The following is an 11,000-nucleotide window of genomic DNA, read 5'->3' as shown; positions in this document are numbered from 1 at the left end:
AAGTGTCGTGGAACAGAGGGTTGGTTTACTACAACTTTGTAGTAATACTGCCAGTCTTCACTAGATGGGGTCCTTAAGTCATTCTGAAGTTCATGTAGCTCCGGTAAGAGTTGCCTTGTATCGATGCCCTTATTTGTTACAGATTTGATTCACAACACCAGTGAACTGGTGTTCAGATAAATGGAATGACTACAAATATGCACTAAATAAGTATAAACAGACATTTATTTACCTATTCTCTCCAAAACGGTGTCAATCAAACCTTTCCCATTTCAATAATGAAGTAGTGTAGAGTACATTGCAGATGTTTGCATTAGAATTCCAAATACTAAAGTATAGCATTTCAGTCATACACCATGTCTCTGATTTAAAAAAGAGAAAGATGGTGTTAAATCATAAACTTAAATACTTGGCAGTTGGCAAATTCAGTTAATTCCCTTTAACTCAAAGTTGCATTGAATACATTGTATTATCATGTCTTTAGCTATTGAGTCCATCTGAGACGTAGCATCTCATTACACATACAGTACATACAGGATGAGAACACATCAACCATGATAAATATGTCCTCAAAACCTTTTTTTACAGTGAATGTTACTAGGATGGATGCAATCAAAAGGGAACTCCTTGCTCTTGAGGTACAATACAGGATAAAGGACAAAATAATGGGGCATAATACTTTACTGGCGTGATCAATTTATCACCTTTGTTTAGATGTTTACCAGGCCTACGTGAGTAAAAGTTTCAATTTACTCAAATGTACTTTTTTTTAAATGATTTGGGAAAATTGTGGTACATTACTGCAGTTATAAAGTGTCATGAATAATCCAGTATCCTTTTAGTGAATTAATGTTTACATTTTCACATGAGCATAAAAATGTATAATGGTGTAATCTTTTTATCTCACGCAAATGTAGTAGCTCTTTTACCTTCTCTTTAAGAAGTATAGTGTTCTAGAACTTGTAACCATCTGCTTTAACCATCCAGTGGGCTCTGGAATGCCTACATCCTTTTCCTAGGCAGCGATTGGTAGAGAGGTAACAGACGTTTTAACCCTGCAGCCAAAAGGGGCCACTGGTGCCGATAAACCAGCACCCTCCCTGGGGACCCCAACAAATAAATAAAGAGGGCTTTCTGCTCTGTTCAGTCACTGGGAGAATTGCCTTCAGTTCAGCAACTTCACTCAATTATTATATATATATATATAAGTACCAGTCAAACGTTTGTACACACCTACTCATTCCAGGGTTTTTCTTTGTTTTTACTATTTTCTACATTGTAGAATAATAGTGAAGACATCAAAACTATGAAATAACACATATCAACTCATGCAGTAACCAGAAAAGTGTTAAACAAATCAAAATATATTTATATTATACAAAGTAGCCACCCTTTGCCTTGACAGATTTGCACACATTTGGCATTCTCTCAAAGAGCTTCATAGCTTCACCTGGAATGCATTTCAATTAACAGGTGTGCCTTGTTAACCTGTGGAATGTCTCTCTTTCTTAATGCGTTTAAGCCAATCAGTTGTGTTGTGACAAGGTACATGTACAGTAGGGGTGGTATACAGAAGATAGCCCTATTTGGTAAAAGACCAAGTCCATATTATTGCAAGAACAGCTCAAATAAGGAAAGAGAAATGACAGTCCATCATTACTTTAAGACACGAAGGTCTGTCAATCTGGAACATATCAAGAACTTTGAAAGTTTCTTCAAGTACATTCGCAAAAACCATCAAGCGCTATGATGAGACTGACTCTCATGAGGACCGCCACAGGAAAGGAAGACCCAGTGTTACCTCTGCTGCAGAGGATAAGTTCATTAGAGTTACCAGCTTCAGAAATTGCAGCCCAAATAAATGCTTCACAGAGTTCAAGTAACAGACACATCTCAACATCAGCTGTTCAGAGGAGACTGCATGAATCAGGCCTTCATGGTCAAATTGCTGCAAAGAAACCACTACTAAAGGACACCAATAGAAGAGACTTGCTTCGGCCAAGAAACACAAGCAATGGACATTAGACCGGTGGAAATCTGTGCTTTGATCTGATGAGTCAATGTGAAACGCAGAGTAGGTGAACGGATGATCTCCGCATGTGTGGTTCCCACCGTGAAGCATGGAGGAGGTGTGATGGTGTGGGGGTGCTTTGCTGGTGACACTGTCTGTGATTTATTTAGAATTCAAGGCACACTTAACCAGCATGGCTACCACAACATTCTGCAGCGATACGCTATCCCATCTGGTTTGCGCTTAATGGAACTATATTTTTTACAACAGGACAATGACCCAACACACCTCCAGGCTGTGTAAGGGCTATTTGACCAAGAAGGAGAGTGATGGAGTGCAGCATCAGATGACCTGGCCTCCACAATCAACCCAATTGAGATAGTTTGGGATGAGTTGGACCGCAGAGTGAAGGAAAAGCAACCAACAAGTGCTCAGCATATGTGGGAACTCCTTCAGGACTGTTGGAAAAGCATTCCAGGTGAAGCTGGTTGAGAGAATGCCAAGAGAAGAGTGTGCAAAGCTGTCATCAAGGCAAAGGGTGGCTACTTTGAAGAATCTAAAATATTTTGATTTGTTTAACCTTTTTTTGGTCACTACAGATTCCTTGTGTTATTTCATAGTTATGATATCTTCCCTATTATTCTACAGTGTGGAAAATAGTAAAAATGAAAAACCCTTGAATGAGTAGGTGTGTCCAAACTTTTGACTGGTTCTGTATATACACAGTACATACACACAGTGATGCAAAATATATGATACACTACAACAACACATGAACATTTTGGAGCTTCATTTGTTAGAGGGTTGCAGTGTAAAACTGGTGAGCTGTCACTTAAAAACACTTTACAACTTAAGTTGTCTTAGCACCATAACTTGGGTCTCTATTCAATCCGTATCGCAGACGTTCAGCGTTACAGCGTGTTTGAAATTTAAAGGCAATGTTCCGTATTAGCGGAGATTGCATCACGGTAAACACCGCATATGTTGGCTCAATCAGAAATTACCTTAACATTTATATTGCGCCATCTGTAACGCTTCACCGGTACAGATAAAATAGAGCCATAGATCTGGACAGATTGAGCAATTACTGTTTGACACGTCCTCCTGTGAAATAGTGAAATCTTTGGTCAACTAAACTGCTATGTAGGAGAGTATTGAATAGAGCCCTCATGATACGTAATTGGGGATGATTTAAGAGCAAGCTTGGGCAACTTAATACTACATGTAGTTAATTAGATCATAAATATTGTGGATTTTAGAGCGTAAAGAAGCTTATTAAAATGTGTACAGTCTATACATTATGCAAAACAAACAATCTTGCTTTCCTTTCATACTGTATCTTCCTCTCCTTTAATGTAATCCAAGAGAGCCATGGTAGTCAAGAGTCTCATCACAGATGCGGTAGCAGTCCTTAGTTATAAGAAAGATAACTCCCTCACACAATATTACCTCTGCACCTTGTTTATTTTGTCAACGTTTCAGCCAAAGACCTTTTTCAAGACCTTAATCCATTCAGGTGAATGGCAGCGGCAAACTGCTTCCCACGAAACACAAAAACCCAGACGGGAACTTTTATTGGAGGGGATTCTGGTTACAGTCCATAAAGTGGTTCCAGATTCTTCGGTTTGGTGTTCTGTCTATCATCTCGCCTCACCAGAGCTCCTCCACTCATAGCCCTGTTAAACGTGTCCTTCACAACCATCCTCCATGAACCATTCAGTTTCCCGTATTGCCCATTGGCAATCTCCTCACAAGCCAAAAACAAGTTGGGCTTTCACTTCCTTTCTTTGCAGTCTTTCAGTTTTTCAGTCTGTATTTTCAGCACTCATTAGTGTCCAGTCAGTGTTCACCCAGAGTCAGGTTCTAGGCTGTCCTCTCCACTGTGGGTCAGTGTGTTTGGCCCAGGGACTGAGGGCCTGCTCTGGGCACTGTGTCAGGCCCCCTAGAGGTCTGAGGCCTGGGGAGAGGGGGCTAGCTGAGTGCCCTGTGTTGTGACTGTCTGTGGGCCACTCGTGTGCAGGAGGCACAGCAGGTTGTCTTGTAGTAGTCGTACACACAGAGACGTGCCTGGACCACCACATTGCAGTTGAAATACTTGTCTCGACAGTTCTCGTCTGAAAAACAATCATATCGAAAGTCAGTGATGATAAGTTTTAGAAATCTTTAAGTATTTTCACATGTTTTCTGTATGGAATAAGATCTTCATAAATGTTGAACCATTTTAGACTAAAATCCCCTCTAACCCTCATTAAAACTGTCTGACAGTAGTTAGGACCAGACCAGCCATCATTAAACAATCCAACTGTATGACATTCCAGAGTTGGTGCCTTGGCCATAGATCCATGTTTACTATACAGTAGTAACTGACCTATGTGTGGGACGCAGGGCTCTGGGTTGCACTCCTCTCTCTCCACTGGTTTCAGCTCCTCCTTACAGCCTTCACTGGAAAGCATGTCATCAGACAGACAGCGCACCTCCCTCACACGGAAGCCCCCCTCACACGTCTTAGAACACTACAGGGACAGAGAATACAGTGCAAACCTCATTCTCCCTTTCAAGAGAGTATTTCACAACTCCACATAAAAGCGTGTGTGTCTGTTTTCTCATGTGTGAGTGCGTGCATGTGTGGGCATGTGCGTGTATAGTTACTCACAGCACTCCAGTCTGTGTGGTACCACATGGCCCCGCAGGGCTTGAGGTGGCAGCTCTGCTGATTAAGAGGCTTGTCTAGAGAAGAACATTCGTAGGGCGGCATTACATTGAACCCCTCGTCAGACTTCATCAGACACACCACTGCCCTCTGTTGGCTGCCCGAGCCACACTCCGTTGAGCACTGGGGGAAGGAGAAAAGACCATAGGTAATACTACACATGGGCATGACATGAGACATCGGAACTGTTTCAACATGTTGTTTTTTTATTAAGAAAAATAAAGACTTGATTGGCTCAGTTGATTGGCCGACCTGAGTTATAGAAGGTACACCTTACTTACAGGGCCGGCTTCCGGACAGAGATTAAGCCTAGTCTTGAACTAAAAAGCTATTTCAAATGGAAATAATGGACAATGGCTTTGTAACATCTGAGTGTTCCTCTTTACAACACTAACATGAGACATCAGCAAAAATGTAAGTAATGGATAAGAGACATCTGTAAAATCAGCAGCAAATCCTCATCCTAATCTTTCCCCAGATGTGTCCCTACAAGCCCAGTTTGACCCGGCGTTGTCCTGTCTTACCTGACTCCAGGGGGCTGTAAACCACTCGATGCGACTCTCACAGGGGCCGTGATTACAGACCTGAGAGTCAGTGGGGCGCTCATGGCCACACCCCTCCAGAGGCAAGCTGCTGATGTGATTGGTCAGGCACAGTACGCCGCGGGTCCGGATGCCCATCCCACACTCAGCAGAACACTGCAGAGAGCAAAGACATGGTAAGTGACAATACAAACAGTTGACCTATGCCGTGATTCAATCCGATCAGCGGCAGATCCGTGTATAGTGCACTTGACATTCAAAGGTAATTTCCAATTGAGCCGACATATGCAGCGTTTACTGTGAATGTGGAACATTGCCTTTAAAAGGTGCAAAGCTGACAAAATGCTAACTGATTGAATCCCGGCCCTAGTATCACCCCCATTTTTAACAGTAGTATCAAGTCAATTTGTATTCAATTATAATCTTGCATCTACCATACTGTAGTGGATGCAATCCAATCAATGTCAACAATTACTACAGTATTAGGTTAGAAAAGTGTTAGACTGTGATCTTGAGAGCCCATGTCCTCAGTCCTACACATACATGCCTTATTCCCCCACTCAGTGAAGAACCAACTTTTAGCACAGGGCCCCATGTCACAGTTCTCATTGTCACTGGGTCGCAGCTTCATGTTGCACTCCTCGTCCGACACAAAGTCTCCCACGTTGCTGACACAGTGCACCTCCCTGGTCCTCTGGCCCACGCCACAGGGAACAGAGCACTGGGGAAACACAGGATGGACAGTAAAATACTATAGGGGTAGTTTTCAGTTCATCTCAAAGTGTAAACATGGGTCTCTCTGATGAATGTAACCTGTTGTCTGTGAAAACAACTGGGAAAATGCTCCATAGAATACTTGCTTGGGTTTCATTTATGATAAGGAATGCTAGCAACTTTAGAGGAATGATAACATTTATCTAATTACGGTTCATGTACTTTCTTATACTCCATACTGTATTAGAAGAATGTATGTTAAATCTTGTCTGTGGACTTAGAACTTTTGATTGAGCCTGCCTCAGATGGGTGGGGTAGGTTTACACTTTTAAGACTGTTCCATGCGCAGAGCAAGCGCAAACAAGTGCAGCTAAAGTATTTGAAACAAATACTATTTGAAGCATATTGATTGACAGCTGTCACTCACTGCGCTCCACTCGGTTCGTATCTGCCACTCGCTGCAGATTTTCAGCTGGCAGGTGCTGGTGGTCTCGGGCTGCTCCAGGTGGCGGCAGCGGCTGGTGTGGACGTTGAGGGTCCGGTTGGCATACACCTGCCTGCACAAGACCTGCCGGTGCTGCATACCCAGGCCACATGTCTTACTGCACTCCGACCACTCACCAATATCCCAACTGCACAGTAGGACACACAAGGCCCCATGTTCAGAGGGACACAATAGCTATGTGGTACCAACGTAGCTAATAAAACATGTGGTCAATTGTCCAATTAGATTCTAATTATGATCTAATTATTAGACTATAAAGAGGATGGGTCAGGAACCTTTCATGAAGAATATAGAAATCTGGGTCCTATGACTTCTGCTAAAGCTCTGTGTATGTATTGAACCGGTGTGTGTAGTGTCTAAGAGCCCTGTATGTAATGTACGTGTGGTTGAGACAGAGGGTTCTCTCACAAGGCAGGGCAGGACTGAAGGTTGCAGGGCTCCTCCTGTGAACTGGGCCTGGTGCTGCTGTCACACTGGTTCTCTGGTACATGCTCATGGCTCAGTCTGTGGACACAGCGGAAGATGGTGTACCTGCTACCTGAAAACCAATACACAGGAGAGCGTTAGATGTTCATGCCTCAATACTGCATCGTCACTACTCACTGTGGGAATCTGTTAAACCTAGTTGATCAACTAGTATTAATTAGAGCATCAGAGGTTGAGACCTTTTGGGGCTTCAGTTCAGACAAAGATACATGCCATGTCTTACCTCTGCCACAGGAGGCGCTACATTCTGTTGCCCCAGACAGTTTCCAGTTGTATTCTCTCTGACGTCTGGGTGGCTGGACTGCTGGCACCTGGTTGTTGGGTACCTGAGGAGGGTACTTGCCCCCTCCTGCTGGATCGTACCCATCCTGGTTGGGGTTGCCCCGGTGATCATTCCCACTTTGCCCATGCAGAGTGTTCCCTGGGAGATCGAACATGGTATTTCAGCCAACAAAACCAGGGAAAAACTCAGTCATTGAGATGCTTGTGACCCCCTCCCTTTGTGGACTAATAGTTCATTTAGGCCATACAGTCCCAGTCAGATGCATCAGTAACTATGGGGAGCCTCACCTCCAGGTCTGTGGTCGGGGTGCTGTGGAGGGTTGTCAGAGGGAAGGATGAATTCATAGCTCACTCCTGGGTTGGGCTGCTGGTAGATCACCTGAGGACAAAGCAAAAATTCTTCAGTGAACAAGTTAATTACAACGTAATGTGCCAGTGTAAACTGCCAGAGAAATATGTGCCAATATGAGCTACATTTTACTGTACATACAAGTTGACTGATTACATACATAAACATCCAGGATCTCATTGGTTGGCCCCTCAGCCAGGAAGGACTCCCCGGCAGTGCTGGTGACCTCATTGGGTCGTCGGTAGGTGAACATGGTGCCCACCCCCTCATACTTCCCCGGCCGGTCAATGGCCCAGTTCCCATTGATGATGGAGCGACCTGAGCGGCTTTTCAGAGCTGCAGACAGACCATGAGTTGATGGTTGACCGTTAATAAAACTCCACCCTAAAACTATCTTTTGGTATTTGTTTCATTAGTCCATTGTTGACATGGTCACAAAATGTTTTGCTTGCCAGCACTCAAATTTTCAAGATATGTAACTTTTCTGTAATGTTTTTCAGATGGCCTGTTGCCCTAACCATGGAATTCTCCAATGTGGCTGTAGAGTTGGGAGATTCAGCTACACAATTAACATAAAGCTTTTCCAGCTCTTTACTAACAGGTTTGCTCATTTACAAAAGACACTGCTTTTTTTCCCCTGAGGATTTCTGTATTTTGAAAGGAGTGAGCTATTTTTCTTTAAATGCTGAACATTAGACAAGTAACATTAAGACTACTGAATATAAGAGTGTTTGGACAATTTAAAGCACATATTAGGCATGCAGAAATAAACTAGAACAGAAGTCTGTTGAGGAGAGTGGGGCAAACATCAGGGGATAATGGTAACGATAAGTAGGTCCATGGAAGAATCCTGTTTATACCCAGGATGTTGCATCACAGCACGCTTTTACCCACTGATATATGAACTCTTCCAACAACAACGCCAAACGACGCAGGAACAGCAGTCACAGAAAGGAGCCATTGTTCACGCATACTCTACATTTCCGGCTTAGGTGCTTACTCACTGAGTAAGTATTGTGTAGGGGTTGAGTGGGGACTCATATTAAAAAAGCAATGCATAACTACTACCCCCAGTTAGTAGTTTTGACTTAGAAAGGTCGTTTCAAAGTAGGTTTCATCGCTGGGCTCAGTCAGTAGTGGTGGTTTTCTAGGCAGCAGTGAAATTCCTCACCTTAATTAAAAAGGATGGGAAGGCTGGAGGATAAGGTCCTCTAATGAAAGCTTGTTTATATACTTTCCCCTGAGGGGAGTGGCCAGGCCAGGGGAAGTGGGGGCCACTCTCTCACTCTCACACTAAAACACTGACATTCCAGAAGTCATTCCTGACAATAGACCCACTTCTGTGTCACACTGTTATGCTCCTATAAAGACAAGATTTTATTAATTAAATAAAAGATTGTAACCAGAAGTGCACTGTGTGGTTACTGACAACATAGAAATGCTCACATCCAAAATTCCGGAAAAATCCCTCCTGCTCTGTATTTGAGCTGCCTTTTAATTAAATGAATCAAATCAATTTAACAAGCAGCTGTTCCCTGCTGCCTGATACCAGGCTCACAGCACGGATGTAGCAAGACATGACCTAAATTATATTGAAAAAAATAGCTACTGCTGTCAGATGTTTTATAACCTGAAGCTTATCTTTAAATGGTGACTTTTTATTAGTACCGTTAATGTAATATAAAACATAATCTAACGTGGTCGAAGGGAAAACCTAAAATTGCTATTGCATGTGTCATAGCTCATGGGCCTGATTCAGGCAGAGATGTATGGAGCCTTAAGGGGCAGCGGATAAAGAGCTGGTAACTCTGTAGTTAAACAGAGGTGGTTTGGAACCATGCTTGTGTGTTGAGTAACCTTGCCTCAGACATGAAGACTTGCCTTCCAAGCTACCCACTGGGCACACACTGGTCGAATCAACGTTGTTTCCTCATCATTTCAATGAAATTACATTGAACCAACGTGGAATAGACGTTGAATTGACGTCTGTACCCAGTGGGTAATGTCTAGGCTTTAGTTCAGCGGGCTAACACATTCTGACCCGGGTTAAAACACTGGTCAGTCACAGTCCTACTCACCCAGGTAATTCCTGCTCTTCACCGTCTCGGTGACGTTGATCTTGGTGGCTCCCTCTGGGATCTCCACTATCTTGTGGTAGCCCACCTTGTTCAGGCTGTGCTGCTGGAAGAGCCCTGACACCAGCTTACAGGCCGTGTTATCCCCGCCACACACCCCACACTTGTCCATCACCTTGCCTGAGCCCAGGTACTCATCGCAGCCCAGACTCTGTCAGAGAGGGAGAAGGAGGTTAAAGGAGGGGACAGAAGACATGTATTGCATCTCACTAATCAATACCGGTACATTACAAACAGTACAGTACGCTTTTTGTTGTAAGCAGAGGATTTTTGAGGTGAAGCAATTTTCAACTGTTGAGCTACTGAGACATCTGTTTTAACAGGCAACTGTTTTACCACTGAAGTGCATGGAAAAGTAAATAACATGAGCAACCTCATTAATCAAGTAAAGAGGGGAGAATGAGAGATAATAAACCAAAGCCTATCCCAGCATATTCATAAACAAACCCATGTTATTTCACCTCTCTAATTCGATGACCTGCTGCACATAATTAACTACCATAACACAACAACCAATTAGCCTGAGCCGGCTTCATTCCAACAACAGGCATATTCTTGGCACGATGCTAGAGTAGTAATGGCTCCCAAAGCAAATCCTCAGGGGTGTTAGCTTTCTCTGTCAAATTGGCACTCATAAATTACAGGAAGCATGGATAAGGTTAGTATAGAACACTCAAATCAGCAGTCGATAAATCCAGCCAATTCTGACATAAAAGTAGCTCGCTGTGTGAACAGGTGCTGCAGGCAGGGGCCTGGTTGGGACTGATCCCAGCAGGCCACCGTATTTCTATAATTGCAGACCCCTGGGCAGTAGAGAGTAGACACTGGTGTGCCAGAATCAGGATACGCCCTCAGGATACGCCCTCCGTCACCACTTGAACCTTGAACCGAAGGAACGACCGAGGGAGGGGTCAGCAGGGGACAAAAAAAACTGTTTAGTTTTAATGACACAAAGCTCCTCTGTGATTGGACGGCTGCCAACGTTAGTCTCTAGTCAGTCAGTATCTCTCAGGGAACGTTACGTTCAGCAGTCCAGTCAATAATCCCCCCCGTCCTGCCAAACCAGGACTAATGGGGATCTTGCCTTGCTAAACCGGCATATTTTCTCAGACCAACTGTATATATTTTGTCCCAACATTCATAAAAAATATTACACAACATTTTATGTGTGGTCCTTAAGCATGGGACATAGGCTTACATAGAATAATCACACAAACAAATGAAGAGCAGACTACAGTGGTAATTAAAAAGGGTTTTGCTGTAGAT

General features: G+C 43.5%; 1 protein-coding gene across 1 annotated transcript in view; it reads right to left on the bottom strand.

The window, feature by feature from the left end:
- Positions 1-207: 207 nt before the first annotated feature.
- Positions 208-11,000, bottom strand: part of LOC106562344 (uncharacterized) — a 47,011-nt gene continuing 36,218 nt past the window's right edge. Inside the window, exons 8-18 of the mRNA XM_082957843.1 lie at positions 9,678-9,885; positions 7,760-7,935; positions 7,539-7,629; positions 7,192-7,389; positions 6,891-7,020; positions 6,405-6,609; positions 5,811-5,984; positions 5,246-5,419; positions 4,665-4,844; positions 4,380-4,524; positions 208-4,125 (exon numbers count right to left, since the gene is read on the bottom strand). Coding sequence (XP_082813969.1) covers positions 3,983-4,125; positions 4,380-4,524; positions 4,665-4,844; positions 5,246-5,419; positions 5,811-5,984; positions 6,405-6,609; positions 6,891-7,020; positions 7,192-7,389; positions 7,539-7,629; positions 7,760-7,935; positions 9,678-9,885 — 1,824 coding nt within the window. The 3' untranslated portion in view covers positions 208-3,982. The remainder of the gene's footprint in view (positions 4,126-4,379; positions 4,525-4,664; positions 4,845-5,245; positions 5,420-5,810; positions 5,985-6,404; positions 6,610-6,890; positions 7,021-7,191; positions 7,390-7,538; positions 7,630-7,759; positions 7,936-9,677; positions 9,886-11,000) is intronic.

This window comes from Salmo salar, chromosome 11 (assembly GCF_965601325.2).
Source record: "Salmo salar chromosome 11, fSalSal1, whole genome shotgun sequence".
Lineage (NCBI taxonomy): Eukaryota > Metazoa > Chordata > Actinopteri > Salmoniformes > Salmonidae > Salmo > Salmo salar.
The sequence above is the reverse complement of the archived record's forward strand: the minus strand, read 5'-3'. Positions and strand labels throughout refer to the sequence as shown.